At 41.0% G+C, this 21,893-nt stretch overlaps 1 protein-coding gene across 1 annotated transcript in view; it reads right to left on the bottom strand.

Moving 5' to 3' along the window:
• Window positions 1-21,893, bottom strand: part of LOC145416053 (putative glutamate receptor) — a 46,234-nt gene that overhangs the window by 16,686 nt on the left and 7,655 nt on the right. The window contains exons 2-5 of the mRNA XM_080285152.1: window positions 18,310-18,454; window positions 13,421-13,646; window positions 11,510-11,633; window positions 7,502-7,662 (exon numbers count right to left, since the gene is read on the bottom strand). Of these exons, the coding sequence (XP_080141278.1) occupies window positions 7,502-7,662; window positions 11,510-11,633; window positions 13,421-13,646; window positions 18,310-18,454 (656 nt within the window). The remainder of the gene's footprint in view (window positions 1-7,501; window positions 7,663-11,509; window positions 11,634-13,420; window positions 13,647-18,309; window positions 18,455-21,893) is intronic.

The following is a 21,893-nucleotide window of genomic DNA, read 5'->3' as shown; positions in this document are numbered from 1 at the left end:
ACTCCATTCACCTTTAGATTCCGTTTTTACACAGTCTCCCAAACTCATTCACGAAGCCTTGCAGCTCCCCTTCGTCTTCACTTAACAACACAGTATCATCTGCAAACAACAGTACAGGTCGTTTCCAAGCACTGCCCTCTTTCATTTGAGCCGCTCAAAAATTAGGCCAGTGTGAATAAACACTCTGGAACAGCACTCTCACTTCCCAACATCATAGCTCGAATGTTTTTTCATCATAAAAAAAAAAATTGTTATAAGATGTTTAGAAAGAAAATTTCATCAGCTTTCTAATAAAGAGAGTGGCTTTTTGATACGATTTTTAGTTTTTGAGAAAATAGCTAAAAACTAAAAGTCATTTCCTACCGGTAACTGTTTTTTGTTCAGGTCGCTCTAGTGCAAAAGTTTTCCTGCAGAGGTTATGTGTTTATTTCATAATCTTGTGTAGAATTTCATTAACTTTCTCAGAGTATTCGCAGATTTTTCATGCACCTCATAGTTTTTGAGTAAATCGCAAAAAACTATTGGGTACCCATGCTTTGCTGCACTTTCGTCATGCACGTATTTGTAACCGTTATATTCCCGGCTATGTAACAACGATTATTTATTAACGATATTAAATTATTATTTCATGTACATATGTAGAATTTTATGCTCTTTATCATGGTTCTTTCACGAAATCGATACGTCCAATATTTTTCGAGGAAATGATACGACAAAGGTTGAATACTTCTCCTCGCCAGCAAGCGGGATAAAAACCATCTCTTCCACTGCCCCACCCACAGCTACATATTTTCGCTTGAGAGGTTTTATTTTGTTGTATTCAAAGTACACATGTATAATATCATAAGCTTTTTTATAGTGCTGTCAGAAACTCGACATGACCACTAGTCCTTTTGTTAGATACTGATGCTGGGGCTGAACTTTCTTCCATCTCTTTTGTGTATATGTAAAAAACAAGACTTATGTGTGTAAAAAAAAAAAAAAAGAAATAGGTCAGTATACAAATCAACAAATTACGGATAACTCACTTCCTCCAGAGGGGTTGAGCTGCTGGCAGGACTTTGAGGGGTTTGAAGATGAGTTATATATATATATATATATATATATATATATATATATATAGTGTGTGTGTGTGTGTGTGTGTGTGTGTGTGTGTGTGTGTGTGTGTGTGGCATATTTGTTCTCTCCTCCTTGCACTACATTTGCCTAACACATGCGATGCACACAATAGATTTCTCCACGAACACTCGCTGCATGACACACGTATATTTCACACTAAACCATACGCAATATAGCACTGTCTGAGATTGGTACGGTACTTTTTCACTTAAGTCTGTGGTTGTGTGGCGTATTTAATGTCTCTGATCCTTGTGCTAGGTTTGCACTTAGTAAGTCAACACACACAGTATTTCTTGACGAACTCTCGCTACACTATTTTATACGTATATTTCACACTAAATCATATGCAATAGAGCACTATCTGAGATTGGTACAATACCTTTTAACTGAAGTCTGTTGTTGTGTGGCGTGTTTGTTGTCTCTGATCCTTGCGTTAGGTTTGCGCTAAGTCAGTCAATGCACGCAATGTTTCTTGATGAACACTCGCTGCACTATTTTATACATACCAACATACCATATGCAATATAAAACACTATCACAATGATTCTATCCCAAACTCCTCCATCATTCCCTTCCCTACTCTATGGCATACGTGACCGCCTGTTCTCTTACCGACTATGGCGTATCTCTATGGCATACATAATGCCTGCTAGTTCAATTATTTCACTAATCCAGACACTGTATGTTTCATACAATATAAGTATTGGCTTCACTATATAGGTAAAATACTCACATCATTTATGGGCAGGATGAAGCACAGTGCCAAACCCATCTATAGCAAACCCGATTCCTGCCTCTAAGCTTAATGGCTGCTAACGGCCCCCAGTTCTTTACAAACAATATATCTATGTTCCATAGACACAATCACTTCACAGTATAGTCAAAAACACTATACAATCTTAATATTTCAATCAAGGCTTCTGCTTCAGGCAGGAGGGGGAAAATGGAGGAGTTAAAGGGATGACTGACACAGTGCTACCCATCAGCCCCACTGGTCATGAGGTACTGAGGATTACCGATGCACATTGTCCCATCTGAGCAGTCACAATGTTGCCAAGTATTCACTTTGTACGTGAGACTGGCATGCTAGAACGCACCAAAATTTGATGCAAATCGATTTAGCTGAAAACATAATTTTTGCTGATTTTTTTCTGCTTTGTCACTTGATACTCGTCGCTGTGCTTTTATCAGGAAACACCCATAGAAGCGCGTCATTGTGCCCGGGAAGGTTAAGGGACCCCTCACCTCATGACCAAAAATTAATTCAAAGGGGGGGTAACCTCGAGACTCACTCAATGTCTCTTTCCCTGCGAACTACAGGAAGGGTAAACATTTATCCCAGGCTTTTTCCTGCACAGACAGCTATCTCAACATTGCTTCAAGAGTTCAGTGATATCTCTCTAGGGCTCCATGACTTTGGGGGTGATACATGGTTGAAGTGATCTGGGGGATACCTAATTCATCTAGAGATTGTTTGAATAGCTTGGAAGTGAAGTTGCTACCTTGGTCCATCTGTACATCCTTTTGGAGACCAAAGTGAATGATAATGGTTAGCATGTCTCGTATTACTGCCGTAGCTGTGGGGTGTCTAAGACAGATGGCTTCAACATATCGAGTGGACATGTCAATCAATTTTAGGATGTGCTGGTGACCTGATGGGGCTTTTGGTAGAGGTCAACGATGTCAATGAGGACTCTAGAATAGGGTGCCTCAAACAATGGCAAAGGTACTAAATGTGTGGCAGTGATTGTCTTGTTCCATTTACTTACTACCTGTTAGGTATGGCAGGTGCAGCAATAATGGGAGACATCACGTCGTATCCCAGGACAATAAAAATGTCACCACACTCGAGAGAGTGTTGTTCTCACTCTTAGATGTCTGGCTAATGTGAAATCATGGACTAATGAGAGTATTTGCTGGTGATATGTATTTGGTACCATCACCTGATGTACATTCTCCCATTCCTGATCATGCACCACTCTAGGAGAGCTCCATCTTCTCACTAAGATCCCACTGTTTGTGACAATAACATGACGACAATTCCTTGTCGCATTCTCCCTCTCTTCCTGCAACTTCAAAGATAGGTGGTAACTCAGGGTCACCTCACTGTAGCTCAGCTAATTGCAAGATTGAATCATTACAGGGTATCGTGTTCTTCAGAACCAACTAGTCCTGTGAGAAAGGTATTTGCTAAACCAACATTCTCGCCACTACTTTCAGTGCCTATTTCTATGTAACTGTCAGCCCCACTGACGATTCGACTCTGGTCATCAGGGTTCACATGGTCAGACTCTCTACCCATCACAGACTTAGTTACAGCACAAGAAGGGAACACAGTAGCACAATCAGGCACTAAATCTGGTGCCATATCATCACTTGAAGGGTACATGGACACACAGGGAACAACACTCACCTATCCTCCAGCTAAATTTTTACCCATAAGAAAAGTGACTCCCTCCACTGGAAGTCATTCACCTATTCCCACATGGACTGTTCCACTAACTAGGGGGGACTCTAACTTCACCTCCACAAGAAGGTTGCTAATACTGGCATTGATCCCTTGAATCACCACAAATTCGGCAGGGTCTGACTTTGGCACTACTCCTTTCAATATTTGGGATTGGGAAGCTCCTGTATGTACACCTTTTGACAAGAAGGGGGCATATCCACCAGAGGAGTCACTCTGCTTACTACGTTTGGAAGGAGGACGCTTCGAGCAACTAGAACTAGCGTCATTATCCTCACAATTAAATAACACTTCCATCATGCACTCGTAGCAGCACAACACACGAGTTTAGCTGGAGCCTCGACACCTACAGGCTCTTTGCTAGTCTCCTCAGTTACTTCAGTTATGTTACACGTTACAATGGAAGATTATTCCCTTATGGTGCCAATGTGAGCCTTGAAGTATAAACAGCCCACTGGCTTAACCTTTGGGTCCATCCAATGCCTCTTTCAACACAGTGCTTCAGAGTGCCCTGTCTTCTTACAAAAATTGCACACTCGGACACTTCTCCCTGACCCTCTTGCAAAGTTATTTCCCCAGGCCTTTTCCGGCCTACTAAATGTGGCTTTAGGAGACTTAACACTTATGTCCTTTTCTGCTGACTTGACCTACCAAGAAGGGGAGTTTACAAATGACGGTCTATCTACTCTCCGACCTCTTACAAACTTCTGCACCAAGTAAGTATGCATATTCATCAAAGAGAAATTATCTGCAGCGACTGCCACTTCAGAAAGAGTGCAAATGTTCTGCTCTATCAAATGAGTAGTAACATATCTATCATTGCTATTAAAGAATTGTTCAACAACTATCATCTTCTTAACACGTGGGCTGCGAGCTACAGCTCAGCCTGGGTAGCGTCGCATTGCGAGCCACAGCACAGGCTGTGCTGGCCGTGCATCACTATAAACAACTCGACCCCTATGCAAACTTACGCATGACGCTACGCAGAGAGAGAGAGAGAGAGAGAGAGAGAGAGAGAGAGATTTTCTTTTTACCAGATGATGTCTATGATGTTTATCTTCAAGTTTATCATAAATAAAAACGAAAAAGATTTTTTTTTCCATTTTTTTAGTACCCCCGTACGTAAACTTATGCATGGCCCTACACAAAGAAGGAGAGAGAGATTTTTTTCATTTCACCAGATGATGCCCTGGATGTTTATCTTCAGGTTTATAGTAAATAAAAACTAAAAAAAAAAAAATCCTTCGTTCTTTGCACACCATGGGGCAGCATAAAAAAGGTAATTGCACAATCCACGGGTTAAGGGCTGAGAAACTGTTTATGTTCTTGGCACACAGCCACCTATCAAGCAAATCTGTGATAGTTCAGGCATGCTTCACCTAAGTCTTGTCTCTAGTCATAGGAATGGTCCTGAAATGATGCGGAGGGCATCTGGGACTAAGTCATAAGTTCTCAAGATACAGTTTTATACCTCCTCATAATTCAAGCACTGCTCTACAGATAGCTCAGCAAATGCCTCCTGGGCTTTACAGTCAGTACACTCTGCAGCAATATAACCTTTTTTTTTTTTTTTTTTTTTTGTCCACCCGAGACATCCCATTGTCATCTTGAACATCATAAATATTTAGTGATATCATGTTCATTAAACTTTGGAACCACTGTCATCTTGAACATCATAAATATTTAATGATATCATGCTCATTAAACTTTGGAACCAATTTAATGTTGCGGTGCAAATCAAAAGCTACCCTGGTAGGCAGGCTGGATGAGCTTTCAACCTCTCTTAATCTTAGCTCATACTCCATCTCCTGTTGCCAAAGTTGAGTTTTTAATTCTAGCTTGTGTAGCTGCATTCGGGCTAACTCCAAGGAAACACTGTCACAGGAATCAGGACTAGTACACTGATTATTATTGGGTTGTTTTGGGGCAGTCGATTCTTCGTGAGTGTCCGTGGTTGAATTTCATGACTGGGGGATGGATCCCTAGAGGGTTTGTTACCTCCAAGCCATTGCAGCACAAGATTCAAGAGTTATGTCTTCTTTGTGTGAGGGGAATGAGGCACAGTTAGATGTCAGGGAATGAGCTTGAGCTCCAGGAATGCCTTACCGTCGGTGTCGCTGGATAGGGCCATTGCCATTGATGGTGGAGGAGTAAGTGAGATTTCCACAGTAGTGAACAGATATGCGTGTGCCTTGAATTTCTGCTAACTCTCTGTTTGGGGACAGAATGCAGGGCGAATATCGTGATTTCACTTAATAGTAAATGAATCCTGGGAGAGGTATGCCATTGTCGGTGTGGATATGAAATAGGTGCTGGCGAGGTCGCCAATTTTGTCATGTGCACAAGGTAGGGCTGGACTCAATACAATCAATCACACAATGTTGGTGGAAGCAAAATGTCACAATAGTAGGTTTTTGTACAAAATTATATTCTAAAATCTACCTCACACATAAGAGCAAAAGGGGAAAAAACAGGTTCAAAATGCAAATTATCAAAGGAGAATGCACAACGGTAACATACAGTCCGATCAATGAGTTAATAGAAGAAAGAAATATTACGTGAACAAATCTGATTGAACACAGGACATCTTAACACGTGAATAACTAGAGACTTAGAGCTAAGCTAGAGCTGCAGACACTTGTAGGGCAGTAGTGTACTCACCGTTGCATACCAGGGACGAGGGCAGGAGGGCACTTCTTAACTGAGGATGGAGAGTGATTGCAGGTAAGTGTGGAAGTCGTGTGGAGACTACTTGTAAAGTGGACTGTAAGAATGTGAGCTAAATGTATACAAAAGTGTAGTAAAAGGATGCGTAAAAACACTGTTACCAAGAAGTGACTCTGAATGTGTGTGAACGAAGTGTGGTGGGATGACAGTGTGTGTGAAGCCTTCTCTCTCGGCATCTTTTCATTCAGCCCAGCTTCTTCCAAGCAACATGAGTAGGAGGAGTTCTCTGGTGGCGCCGACATTGGAGACTGGTGAGGTCCAGGGATTAGGGGTGGAGCTAGGGTGCTGGATCATGCTCCTTTTTCACCACGAAGGTCCTGGGCCATGGCATTTTTAGTCGAGTGGAGACAAGGAGTCAAGTCAGGCCGCAAGAGAGAACAGGTGTTCAGAAAAAAGGTCAGGAGAGCTGTCAGACGCGGCTTAAGTTGGTTAGTCCGGGACACCTTAATCCCTTAATGACAGCTTGGTGGGGTTAATCCTGGGGGCTACCACTCTGCCTCTCCTTGGTTTATTGTTTCTATCGCTCTTTGATTCAGCTTCTGTTACAGTATCAAAGCTTGGTGAATGAGATTGTATGGTATACTATATATGCCATAGCTCTGCCCGTTCTGCTGCATGTGACATGAATACCATACCCACAGGACAGGGGGTAATGCATGTTTCACATACTAAGAATCACATTCTTGTTGACAAAGGAGATCCCATAGCATGTGTTCCTGAGTCTGTTGCACGCCAATATCCTCTTGTATGTTACTGATTCAGACTGTATTCATTCAGTGATTTGAACAGAATAGAAATTTTCTTTTTCCTTCATGCTGTATTTCTTCATCAGGTGCGCAGGTGCCCAGGGCTAGGCTACTATACTCTCTGTCAAGTAACTTATTTTTAAAACTCTACCCCTCCCCACCCAATCTCAGGGCGGTGAGTGAGGAGGGGCAGGGCTTAGGCGAAAAGTTGCTTGGCGGCGAGTATAGTTTCAGACATTTAAGGTGAGTGATCTGTGGCTCAACTCTACATACCTGTATGTGAGCAAGAAACTCCAGTCACCTAAATAATTTAAACACTTAAAGATCAAAGCAAGTTGGAGTATGTTTACCTTCATTTCCAGGTTTTATGGTTAATCTCTCTTGTAACAACTGGTTCCCTGGATTATACAAAACCTTATGGCCTTAAAATTAATGTTCTTACCAGTTGAAAGTGGCGACCCATGGTGTTCCTTTCTTGTATACCCATGCTATTTGGATGGGGTAGAGTATTTCCTCCACGTAGTACATATCAGTGTGCCACTTGGCTACAGTGTACTCCACGTAGTTAGTTGACTCTGTGAATGCTCCATCGTTGCTGAGTACCTGAGTCAGCCAGGATAATTAATAAGGAGTACAAAGGAAAACACACAACAGACCTAACGATCCCTTTTAGGCTGTTTTTAAGAGATGACTGCGACTAATGATATCTAAATCAATAAGGTCATGATAAGGATTCTAAAAAGAAAAAGCCTCACATCCACCTACCACCCTCCAACCAAGGCCACCAGGAAAAAAGTGAGAATGATCACCAAGCAGCACAGAAAATTTGAGAAGGAAATTTCATATAAATGACTGAAAGAATGAATTATATTCTAAACTATCTTAAGCTGCAAGGGGAAAGCAGCATAATTTAATTATATTGGTGTTTTTCTCTATTCTCCACGATCTGAAAGAGAGGAAAACAATTAATCCTTTTTTCCTTATTGCTCATACATGATTGCTGGGGATTCCGAGCAACAGTAGGTACTGATCCAAAACATTTTTAAAAGTTATTAAAATATTGCAGTGAACTGCATTCCTAGGCAATATGTTCCACACTTTTACAACCACGTTGAAATCTTGTTGTTGTTGCCTTTCTTACTGGAATTTCTTCCCAATAATATTTTATCCATTATCTCAAGTGTAATTCGTTCGAACTACTGTGAAGTATTTATCGACTACCATACTGTCATGTCCTTTAAAAAATTTGTATACTTGTATCGGATCTTGTAGTCTGTCTTTGGCAAGTAAAATAGTTTAGTTTTTCTTCGTATGATTTGTTCCTTGATCTGGGTATATTGTTGTTACTCTTCACTGGGTTTCCCCTAGTTTCTCAATATTTTTTTTGTAATATAGTGTCATAAAAGTACACAATACACTGTATGCAGACGTGCTAAGGAATGTGAAAATTGATAACAATATTCTCTCATTTGAATTGAAATGCCCTGCTTATACATCCAATTAGTTTCAGATTTCTTTATTGTGTCTGTTCACTGACGACTTGGTTCATAAATCATTCATATATATTTTTTTTTCGCAAATTTTATTCTTGGTTTACATTCATGAGTTGAGTAATATTCTTGGAATATTTTTTTACTATCAGTATAATATACTGGAATTTATAAAGCCTATTTGCCATGTTTGAGCCCAAATGAGGAGTAATCGAGACCTTACTGAACCATCAGTCTTTATTAATGATTATCTACTTTGTTACCAATCCTCATGTTATCAGCGAATATGGATGACTTAAAGCAGAGACCTTATCATTATAAATTAGACAGGACTCAGAGAATGCATGCCTCCGTCAGCGCCTATACCACACAATCACAACCAAAATTTAATCAACTCTCTCTTGGCCTAAGTGAAAACCATCGATAACTTTTTGAGATATGTTGTCGGAAAAAAAAAAAATCTGAGCCAGGACTGGAACTCAGATCACAACCAAAATTTAATCAATTGTCCTGTGGCCCATGATACACATATTCACAAACTTCTAGTTGAAATCCACCAATAACTTGTTGAATATTTGAACAAACAAGCAAACAGCCAAACAGCGGTGAATCTATTACTTCATCCAACCTGAGGCGCACCCAGGAATATTTTTCGGGGGGGGGGGGGGGACATACAAATGAAAATTTTGGCTAGAAAAAAAAAATCTAATGCAAGTCACATTTATTTTCTTACAAGGAAGGAAATTTCAGGGGGGGCCATGGTCCCCTTGCCCCCCCCCTTGGGTACGCCCCTGTCTCCAACTATGTTGGCGGAAAATTAGAAACATTATAGAATCCGAAAATCAACCTTCTGGCACTTCCTTCGTAACATATATTCAACCCGATTTCTTATGATTTATTACAACTACATATCGTATATTTTTTCGATCCGCAAACCAGCACTCAGTTCATCTTCATACAGTGCCAAACGAGTCCACACACTTTCAGTTCAATAACTACTTTACCTCAGTATTTCACCAAACACTCCATCAAACTTCTCTGTTTTTCATGTTGACTTTCTCCAGTAGCTCGCACACCTCCATCCCAGTGATCTCCTCCTCCTTTCTCACTTGTCTTCTGCCAGTCATTCTACACCCTCTTGTAGCTTACCTGTACTACATTCGTTCTGTATACCCAACAGTACTTATATTTTTCTTTCTGATCACTTCCTTTCTCTCTTCCACCAATATTCTACCAGTTTAATATTCACTCCTTTTGTTGCTGCCCTTATCACCCTGTCTTACTTTCTGCCTTCCTTCCCCCCATAGTTTCTTACATTCCCTCGATTGTACACTCATATTAGCTCAAACGCTTCTTCTTCTTTTTTCTGACTCTCTTACCAGTGTCTCATCTCACTTTTCCTCTGAAAATACAAATAATTTTTCCTTCTCTCCACATTCTCCATTCCTGTACTAACCATCCAGTCACTATATGCTTTCTTCATGTCTCCAACTGATAGTTTCACCTCTTCATTCTCCCAAGGTGTTTCTTTCATCCCTTTCCGTCATCATCCTGCAAACTACCTCACAGGCTGCACAGATTTCCTCTGTGAATAACTTACACATACTTTCCACCTTCTTCATCTGCTTCAAATCATAGCCATCCAGTTGCTCCTCCACTCCTCTCTTATACTTCACCATCTATTCCTCGTGTAACCTCTCAAGTTTGTTTACAGCTGTTACTTTTCTGTCTTTAAGTACCTCTGTCCACGCGTCTCTTATACAACTAGGTCTTTGACAAAACTGTGTAATGGCTAGTTAATCCACTACCCCAACGTCTCTGCACTCTCGCGCCAAGCATAAAATTCTCGTCGCTCGATTATCTACACAGTTACATTGTCAATACGTTGAAGAAAAAAAGACATACAGGCAAAATTGAAAAAGAAGAAGATAAAATGTAAAGAGTAGCCATACTGTGGGTATATAGCTGAAGAGATTAAATTTACCGAAGTCTGAACAAAGAATAAAAGAAGTGCATATGATGATGATGTACAGGTTTATAACGGGAAGGAAGAAGATAACTGACAGGAGAGACTGCAGGAAGCATGCAAATATACTGCCAAGACAGAATCGTAAACTACGTATAATAAGTGGTGATAATTCTTGGACCCAGCTATCAGATGAGATTTTCTGTGCCAAAACCATTAGTAAGTTAAAGGAAATGTTGATAATAACCTTCACGGAATCGGTAGCTTGATTATAATAACAGTACAATACTGAAAGAAAAGAATTCGGGAGCCGAATGCTAATCGCCTGCTAGAACATGCTGTTGGCCAAGTCCAAGATTTCGACCATATCTTCATACCAGGAATGTTTCATGCTGACAGCTCAAGCTGTTCATGAGATATAATGAAGCTAAAGGCAGGCGATGAAAACTAGTTAATCTTTGGGAGCCATTTTGGTGACCTAGAACTTGACCTCGAGTGCCCATTTTCGAACTCGTCCAAGATTTTGGCCATATCTTGATACCCTGAAGGTTTCATGTTGATACTGTAGTTCAAGCCGTTCATGAAATATAATGAGAACACACACACACACACACACACACACACACACACACACACACACACACACACACACACAGAGGCGGGCAAAAGCATTATCGCTCCGCTTTGTAAAGGCGGGCTATAATGTGTATTATAAACTGAGACTGAAATATTCATTTATGTAAATCATAATGAAGTTACGGTTTCCTATTTTCTCCTCACTGATTTTTATAGGGTTTCTGTTTTCTCACTGTTTTCTTTTCATTTTATTCAGTTCCTCCATATGTAGTGCCAATGATGGCGTCCTTCAGAACCACACGTTGCACACCTCTGAAACTAAAACTGAAGAGTGAATCCGAAAGACAATACATCTGTTCTACTGACAGGATGCTATTAAGACTGATATGGAAGTTAGAAAAATGCAGTAACTACATACATAATGTTCCAGGTCGTTATAATTCTCGATGAGGTTCAGCTTTTGTGAGAGTCGGCGGTATACTGGGTCTGGTGAAGTGGCCAGGTACTCGGGCAGAAAGGTTCCGTAGTCGCCCATATACAGCCTAAGAAAGAACAACAGAAATTCGTGTGAGAGATGAGTTTCTTAACAGTAGCATATTGTAAGGATTATATTATTCCCATATCAAGCCATGACAGAAGTTGCTTACTATTTCACTGTGTCTGCTTCACACCTAGGTTATGATCTACACTTCCCTCAATGACACGTCATATCAAAGAGAATTACTGTGAAAAAAAAAAAAAAAAAAAAACATACCGATCATCTCAGCTTAAGAATATTAGCCAATAGACGAATGTGAGAAATAGCAATATAAGCGAACTTTTGTCACTGTTAATACAACCTTGGGATAATCATGGCAAAGCGGGTGAGGGATAAGTCTGCAATAATCTTTTACCAATGTTTGAACCCAGTGTTTAATTATTAAACTGCTGAAAACTGCATCTTTATAATAAGATAAAATATATTCAAAACATATACAGTTTCACTACTGCCTCACGTTATTAAATAAATGATGTTTAACTCAACAACACAGGACTCTTTTCTTTTCTTTTCTATCATGTTCTGGTCGTTTTAATGTGGTATGTTAGGCTCAGTACCAAGTATATTCAAGGGTTTTGCAACACAGTTCGAAGTCTCGCAACTTGTGTACCATGACTAATCTTCTGCCTGGAATTGCCTGCTCAAGGTGATTCACTGTTCTCCTAGGCCTCAGTCACGTGTAGCCAGGTGCTGTGGAAGGACATGCGACAACCTCTCAGCACATCCATCTCCCTAACATCTACAATGAATCCCTGTCATGTGTGTTGGGGGTTGGACGACAGCGTATTAGTGCAGGAGCATCATGACTGAAGTAATGTGATGCCTAATACTCCAGAAAGAGGTGAAGTTTGTGACTGTGCATCATGTGGAGCGGAAAATGTGAAACTTCAAGACATGGCTTGAAAATCTAGTGAGAGTAGTGACTTAGAAAACTGGGACAGTGGTAATGGTAGGCGTGACCAGTGTGGCACGTCAATAAATAATTATTTTCATCATGATATTTCTCTATCCATGAAGAATGTGATCAGTGAAAAATCGGGATACTGTATGTGTAGCACTAGAAATTTGGATAATTAATAATTCATGGTCTACCGTCGTGTACGATAAGAAATTACTGTCTGTAAAAATGGCAGTATTACACTGTTATGACAGTATACCATGATTCATAAAGGAGATAAAAAGAAATGAAGATGCTATAATCAATGAATGAAGTATAAATAATGATATAATATTCTGCTATTTAGGTATCTGCGCCATTCTTCCTTGTTATTGTTAACATAGTACTGAGTACGGGTGAAAACGTTACTAGTTTAGTACATGAAAGAAGTATTAATTTTAAATGTTTAAGAATAATTTGTACCACTTAAAAATATATTCTGAAACTATCTTTGGCGCTTAGGTGAATAAAATAAAACATTATACGACTACTACCACCGTGTTACCATGCATCATCAGGCAGTGCACAGGAAACACCCCACAATCCAACAACGAAACACTCCATGCTGGTTGTAAGTTCTTCACTGCTACAGATGTCAGTGATTTTCCTCTGTCCTATCAACGCAAATACATCACTCAAGGAAGGTAAGAAACTGCATTTTATTATTCTCCGTGTTGTATTTGCCAATGTTATTTTGATATCAATTAATTTCGAAAGAGATGATATTTATCGATTTTAAAGTAGTTGGATTTGAACCTGGCTGAGACGAGCCACCTCCTTAAATATTTCCAGCGCAGAGAGGTGCACATTTAAGATGCAATATTACTAAATATTTGCAACAGAAATAGACCTACGAATGTTTAGAATCTGCCAGCTCTTTCATAGTTATTATTTTCTTTGGTGCAGCAGGAACAGTGATGTATGCAATGATGTTTGAGACGAATGATGCTGCCAGCACCAGCGACACAAGCCACCAGCACACCAGGAAGGGTTGAGTACCGGGAGAGGATGGTACAAGGGGCACCGACTGGCGTAGCAGCGCACGGACCATCCACAGCAGCGTTGACACCACGTCTATCTCTGGCAGGTAACATAATTTATGATCAGTTCGCCTTCAAGTGTATCGGCCTACATTTACGGTTCATTCACGCACACATCAGTCGGTTTGCCCAAGAATTGTAGTCATATCATGCACAAACTGATTAGCTTTTGAATCCATTTGGTCACATTCAGTGTTTATTTTTCCACACTGATATATATTTTTCCTAAACTTTGTCAAGGTTTATTTATGTTTGTTAATGTACTAGACAACAGTGTATTATACATACCGGTATGTAAAATCTGAAAGATGTAGCTTACATCAAAACACACACACACACACACACACACACACACACACACACACACACACACACACACACAATGAGGTTTTTAAAAATCAGAGACGAAACTTTGCAGTTATCTGTGCTAGTTTTACTCATTCACTTGATTCACTTACTCTGGTCATACTTCCTTTGGTAATTTTACTTTTTCCTGTTCATCTACTTCAAGTAGCTGTAGTGCAAGAAACGTGCTACTTCGTCTGAAAAGTGTGGTATGGTAATAAGCCGTAGAGCAGTTGTGAAGGTACCATAAAGTAAATGACCCGATAGTGTGGATGACTCATCTCTACTCGTATAGTTCATGAAGCGACCTGAGTGAGTTGTGTGGGAGAACAGACTCAATGATGTTGATATGACTTGTCGGTAAACTGGATGTACTGTGTGTCCAAAATAGCCTTTGTGACCCATAAGACCAGAATCTTCATTGTCATCATTATAAACATTATCATATTCACATGCACAGGACTCATCCTCTTTATCGTCGCCAACACAAATGAATCACAATTACGCTGACTGCACCTCTGTCTCTTTAGCACAGTCTGTCTCTGTATCTTTCTGTTTAGATAAAATCCGACTGTCTTAATTCCATAAGGAGTGACCACATACAAATGGTCTCCATGTCACCCTATCCTTTGCCCTCCCTTCAATTCACCCTCTTTCCTCTTATATATCTCTTCACCCCATCCCGCCATCTCATCCTTGGATTTTGGGCGATGTTTCTGAGAATGCACAAAATGACAGGTCTTGGGAACCCGATCAGAGAAGCTGATGGAGAAATACAGAAAGATGATTTGGTGCTACAAGGAGAAAACTACCAACATTTTAATTTCAGTCATATTCCCAAAGATTCACACAGGGAACGTCTTGATCAGTAAAGGATTCGGTAGAAATAATAGGGTCAAATCACTTTGCTTGTATTAAGGGATGGAGTTCATTAACACATGGAACCACTTTTGAGCAGCAAAGATTATTCTCGTTCGATGGGCTACACTTGAACGTCATTGGTTCTGCGCATCTATGTTGTCTGCATAGTGATGTAGTACTTTTTTTTTTTTTTGACAAAAAAAAAATCATCTCCAGAGGCTAACATAGATATCATACAGTCTGATAACACAATATGTAATGTAAGCTCCCCACGTCGTAAGAGAAAATACATCTTAAGCTCCTTCTGTAAAGGCGTGTAGTCGTTGTAATAAATTTTCTTACAAGAGGCTCATATTTGCTGAAGTTTATGATGTAATAGGTATAACAGAATCGTGGTTAAATACTGAGCAGAGATTTTCCAGCGGAGTTTAATTTACCAGGCCATCATATTTCATTGGCGAAAGGAATAATACAGCAGTGGGCGGTGTGTTGTTATTCAGTAAATCAGGATTCCATCCAGTCATAATTACCAAGACACGTCTTGAAAACATTGACACTATTTACATTCAGCTTAGAAATGAATCATGTCATAAAACCACACCTGGATTAATTTATCATCCACCCATCCCTCCACCAAATACTGACAATGAAATCTACAATCAAATTGCTAATATGTGTTGCATGCAGTGCGCCATAAAATTTGGCGGTTTTAATTTACCAGTTCTAAAATGGGGGGAAGCCCTATCCTCGCACACAGGGTTAGACCTATACACAAACCTGTAAGAAAGTTCATTGTAATTATAAATTATCCAACACATGGAGTTAACATCTTATATCTTGTCTAAGGAACATCAGAAAATTTAAAAAGTAATGCTACTGTTGGAGAAAAATGTAGTACATGCGATCATCACATAGATACATTTCACCTTAAGTTCAGTGAAGGCAAGATCAAAGCCAGTTGCGAGAAAGTGCCCGAGAGTGTTAATTTTAATAAAGGCAATTTCAAGTGCAGCTGACTGGCATCCCATCGTCAAAACGTCGGATAGCAATGATGCATGGCAATTTTCAACAGAAACTCTCTACAGTGCAGAGAAGTTAAGTATTCCAATACGCTGCAACACTCACCACCATACCAGGGGGGGAGGAGGTTTGAATGTCGGTTGACAATGAGATACATGCGACTGGCTAATTTAGTTGCACAATGATAATTTACATCAGTGTCGTTGGTCACTGTGGTACTGTGCAGCCATCATCATTGTCAACATCATGTCTATCATCACCACTACAATCATAATCAGAATCATCGTAAAAAATATACGTGAATCAGTCACACCATCACTAACACCACATATGCCTTTATCCAATACCAGCAGTGATCACAGATGTGTATTTACGGGGTAGGATCATGAGTCTGTCCTCCGCTTCATATCTTTAAAGTTGCAGAATGCTGCTGAGTCAGCCCAAACTTAATAATTTCATGCCAGTTGTTTATTCCAGTGCATGATGTAGAATGCCTTTTACAAATATTGGTCACGATGAGCGTTAACAGACTGGGACTAAACAGGGGATAGGAAGAGGGAAATGGAAAGATACATGTACAGATGCCATGCGACCTTGGAGACTGAATTAAGGTACAGAATGAACGCAGTGGACAGTTGCAAATTTGTTTGCACTTGCTGTGGTTATATACGACCAAGCTGTTTGAGGTTACCAAGAAATGAAGGAATGGGATTTGATGAATATGTATATACAGAACAACATGGTGTATTGTTATCGGCCGCCTTTAGAAAGCGGAGTGACAATGTTTTTGCCTGTGTGTGTGTGTGTGTGTGTGTGTGTGTGTGTGTGTGTGTGTGTGTGTGTGTGTGTGTGTGTGTGTGTGTGTGTGTGTGTGTGTGTGTGTGTGTGTGTGTGAGTGTTCCCATTATATCTCACGAACGGCTTCAACTATCTATATGAAACCTTTATGGTATCAAGATATGGCCAAAATCTTGGACGAGTTCGAAAATGGGCACTCAGGATCAAGGTCAAGGTCACAAAAATGGCTACCAAAGATCAATTAGTTTTTATAGGCCGCCTTTAGCTCCATTATATCACATGAATGGCTTGAGCTATCGACATGAAACCTTCAGGGTATCAAGATATGGCCAAAATCTTGGACGAGTTCGAAAATGGGCACTCGCGGTCAAGGTCACAAAAATGTTTGCCAAAGGTCATCTAGTTTTTATCGCCCACCTTTAGCACTCTTATATCTCATGAACGGCTTGACCTATCAACATGAAACCTTCAGGGTATCAAGGTATGATATAAATCTTGGACTTGGCCAACAGTATATTCTGGCGGGCGATTAGCATTCGGCTCCCGAATGCTTTTCTTTCATTATTGTTGATTTTATTGTTGCTGTGACCTCAGGCTTTCGAGATGTCAAGCTAGTGAACTGCAGGCTTAATTTGCCATCCTTCTGCAGTTGTAATCCTCCTTTCGGGAGATAGGAAGGAAGCTGAAGAATTATTGTATACACGCTGATGTAGAACTAAATCCACACCTTATCAATTCTGAGAGCCAAGTGGTGTGAACAAGCATTCGTTTTTTAAGAGTAATGTTTCTGTAGCAAATTATGACAGTAAGTCCAACATGTTTTTATCGTTGATGACTGCACAATGCAATGTTGAATGCAGGTTGATCTCATCTTGCAATTACAGGTATTCCTTAAAAAAAGAACGTGAAAAACTGTAGGCCTCCTTGTTCACTCTGTACACTTTAAACCATACACTACAGGAGACTCTGTATTATAAATGCACCGAGTGAAGACAAAAAAAGTTAAAAACATCACATAAAATGTTATCTTTTGCTTGCTGATAGAGAATGTGATGAAGAACATGCATAACAATTATTAGGTCGATATGTGCCACAGATTAGCACCTACAAAGATTTTGATTTCAGTATGTTGGGACTTGGGGCTTAAAGAGAAGAGAGAGAGAGAGAGAGAGAGAGAGAGAGAGAGTGTGTGTGTGCGTGTGTATGGTGGGGGCATTGTGAGGTGGTGAAAATAGGGTTAAGGGATGGGAAGGGGCGAGAAAAAGGGTTAGTGGAAGTAAAGGAGGAGTGGGAGTTAGGTTGGGAGTTGGGAAGAGTGTTGGTGGGGTAATGAGGAGTGGGAGAGTGGGTGGGGAAGTGGTGGAGTAAGAGGGGGCTTTTGGGTAAAGGAGGTTGGTGGAAGGGGATTGGGAAAGGAAGGAATGTGGTAAAGGTTTTGGAGAATTAAAGCTGGAGTGGTGTGAGACGTCAGTTGCAGTCCACCTCAGTGTGGCTCAAAATGTCAGTCGCAGTGTATGGATATTATGACTCCAGGTCACTACTGACAGCGGCTACAGACAATAGAACTGTCTATGGAGAAAAAGTGAAGGAACAAGAATGTAATGGAGAGAGAGAGAGAGAGAGAGAGAGAGAGAGAGAGAGAGAGAGAGAGAGAGAGAATCAGTTCAGTCCATACTCACTATGGTTATAGACGACCGAGCTGTCCTTGAATATCAGGAGATGGAAAAAGAGGGTAGTGATGACGCAAGTGGCTGCCAGAGCAATCCAGGTGATGGTGGTGAAGGGGTAAAATACAGCACGCCAGCGAGGTGGTGGTGGAGGCACCTGAAAGAACATAATACACTTTACTGAAAATATTAATAATTATTATTTTTAGTATTGAAGACAGATATTTAGATGAAAGATTCTAGCATAGCATGGAAGATATCAGCCAAGAGTTAGAGAGATGGAGGTGGGATTCTTGGGAAATGTTCGTGCAGTGCTGGAAGTGGAAAGGATGAGATATAATGTGGTTAATGAAAGTAAATCAGTGAATAGAGCGTGCCCAGATGGTATGTTTTGGGGGGAGAGAATGGATGCATTTAAAATGGTGAAAGAATATAATTATGTAATCGAGGTGAAGGTGGTAGGAGGCGTGGTAGGCAAACGTTCGACTGACAGGGTAAATGAGTGTGTGAGATGGTGTGGTATGGAAGCTGACGAGGCTAAGGAGGTGTCAAGGTACTGAGCATGTTGGATCAATTTGTACGGAGGAGTGCACGAGGATGGTTTGGCACCCCTTTTTGACTTGACAGTACTCGCATTATGAAGCTACGTGTGAACAGGAGTACCTATGAGGGGGAGTCAGGATTCCTGGAGCTAGAATGATGAATGAATGGGTGTGTAATCCATTGTATTGGGTATCCTGTTCATACGTTCCACTATCACTTTCTTTCATTTCATTGAATAGGTAAAAGATCATCATACGAACTTGTCAGATGTGCTTTGCGTATGATTATAAATTTGTACATGGCACAGCGCAGGGGTTGTTGCTTCCTTTTCAGGCCTACAGTGAGGGACGGGGATGCCTTTGGCACAAATTATGTGACAAGGTGAGACAACTTTTACCTGATCGTAGTACACAGGAAAGCTGAGTATCTCTGATCTGAGAGTTCCAGGTTCAGTTCCTGGCACAGCATTGGCAATATATTAGGTGACTTTTCCTGTGTTAGCATAAGTTTCTTTCATCATTTTACATATACTGTTTGAATAATCGCAGTAGCAATTATCCTAGTTAAACGTCGTTGTATTGTATGGGCAATGTGTATTTGACAGGTACAGTACCTTTCATAAAACGATCATGAACTATCTATCTATCTATCTATATACCTAGGCTGCATCCCCCAAGGAAAGGGAGGTAGCAGAGACAGGACGACACACTCCCCATTTACTCATCCATTCAAACACATTCATTCGCATCTTAGCCCCAAAGGGGAGAACGGACAGATCCTCACCGCACCACACCGCACAAGGGTCAATTGCACAATGCAATCAGTGACAACTGCAGCAGGGCCCGACAGCAGAGCTGGTTTACCACTGCCACATCATAACAGACCCATCCCCTTACCCGCACCTGACCTGACTAGCTGATCAGACCAAATTTTTTTTTTTTTTTTTTTTTATGCGAGGAAGAAGGAATCAAAGGCCATGAGCCCGCAGTAACAGTTCCCTCCAAGAGAAAAACAAAATACAATAGAGAGCCAAATTCAAGATCCGATCATTTTGAGATGCCTGGACACACTGCGTTTGAAAGACTGGAGATCATAGGCAGCAGGAAATACAGATAGAGGGAGACAGTTCCAGAGCTGACCTGTTGCATAAATGAAAGACTGGGAGTAACGGTTAACTCTTGCATTAGAGAGTTGGACAGAAAAGGGATGAGAGTTTGCTGCCAGACGGGTGCCACGCGCACGTCGTAGAGGTGGAGGAATACAAGCAGACAGTTAAGAGGAGCAGTGACCATTAAAGTAGCGATAAAAAAGAGATAAAGATGCAACAGTGCGGCGAAGAGACAGAGGTTGAAGGGAGTCAGTAAGAGGAGGAGAGTTAATGAGACGAAAAGCCTTTGACTCCACCCTATTGAGAAGAGCTGTGTGTGGGGAGCCTCCCCACACATGAGAGTTGTACTCCACACAGGGGCGGATAAAACCCCTGTATAGAGACAACAATTGTGCAGGGGTAAAGAAAGAGCGGAGTCGGCTTAGCACACCCAATCTTTTGGAAGCAGATTTTACAAGAGATGTAATATGATCTTTCCAAGATAAGTCCCGAGTAAATGAAACCCCAAGCATGTTCAAGGATGATGCAGGATTAAGCTGAATATTATTAAACATTAATGGGTATACCTGTGGAAGATTTTGTCGGGTTGATAGGTGTAAGAACTGAGTCTTAGATGCATTAAAGACAACCATATTATTTTTACCCCAGTCAGAGATACGAGCCAAGTCAGACATTAGGTGTGCGATAGCCTCATCCCTTGTTTCTTGAAGTAACTGTTGAGATGGGCGTTGAGGGAACCGAATGGAAAGGTGAAGGGTGGAGTCATCAGCATATGAGTGGATAGGGTTAGATGTACAGCTTAGAAGATCATTGATGAATAAAAGGAAGAGAGTTGGTGACAGGACAGAGCCCTGAGGAACACCACTGTTGATAGATCTAGGAGAAGAACGATGGCCGTCTACAACAGTGGCTATAGAACGACCAGAAAGGAAGCTAGCGATGAAGGCACAGATAGAAGGATAGAAACCGTGGGAGGGCGGTTTGGAAATTAAAGATTTATGCCAGACTCGATCGAAAGCCTTTGAGATGTCAAGTGCAATGGCAAAGCTTTCGCCGAAGTCCCGAAAGGAGGATGACCAGGAGTCTGAAAGGTAGGTGAGAAGATCGCCAGTGGAGCGTCCCTGACGGAACCCATACTGACGATCGGAAAGAAGGTTGTGATAGGAAAGATGCCTTAAAATTTTTCTATTAAGAATTGACTCGAAAACTTTTGAAATAAAGGACGTTAAAGCAATTGGACGATAGTTGGAGGGTTGGGAGTCGTCACCCTTCTTTGGGACTGGCTGAATGAGAGCAAACTTCCAGCAAGAAGGAAAGGTACAAGTTGACAGACAAAGGCGAAAGAGTTTGCCTAGGCAGGGTGTAAGCACAGAAGCACAGTTCTTGAGAACAACAGGAGGGACCCCATCAGGCCCATATGCCTTGTTAGTACTGAGGCCAGTGATGGCAGAAAATACATCAACTGAAGAAATTTTAATGTCAGCCATGAGGAAGTCAGAGGGGAGAAGTGATGGAGGAACAGCACCGGAATCGTCTAAGGTGGAATTGGAGGAGAAAGTCTGTGCGAAGAGATCTGCTTTCTCAGTAGAAGAAATAGCTACAGAACCATCAGAGTAGAAAAGAGGAGGGAAGGATGATGAGGTAAAGTTGTTGAAAGATTTTGGCAAGGTGCCAGAAGGAGCGGGAAGAATTCGAGTTGGAGAGTTGAGAGCATTTAGTATGGATGAAATTATTTTTAGTAGAGCGAAGAACAGACTTAGCACGATTCCGGGCAGAAACGTAAAGATGATGTGATTCAGGGGTGGGTTGGCTCCGGTACCTTTTGTAGGCCCTCTCCTTGTTGCGGACAGCATTAGAACAAGCGTGATTAAACCAAGGCTTTCTTGCGTTAGTCAAAGGATATGAGAAAGGAATGTATGCTTCCATGCCCAAGAGAATAACCTCC

This window comes from Coenobita brevimanus, chromosome 104 (assembly GCF_032717465.1).
Source record: "Coenobita brevimanus isolate Jiangsu-jjx chromosome 104, ASM3271746v2, whole genome shotgun sequence".
NCBI classification, from domain to species: domain Eukaryota; kingdom Metazoa; phylum Arthropoda; class Malacostraca; order Decapoda; family Coenobitidae; genus Coenobita; species Coenobita brevimanus.
The sequence above is the reverse complement of the archived record's forward strand: the minus strand, read 5'-3'. Positions and strand labels throughout refer to the sequence as shown.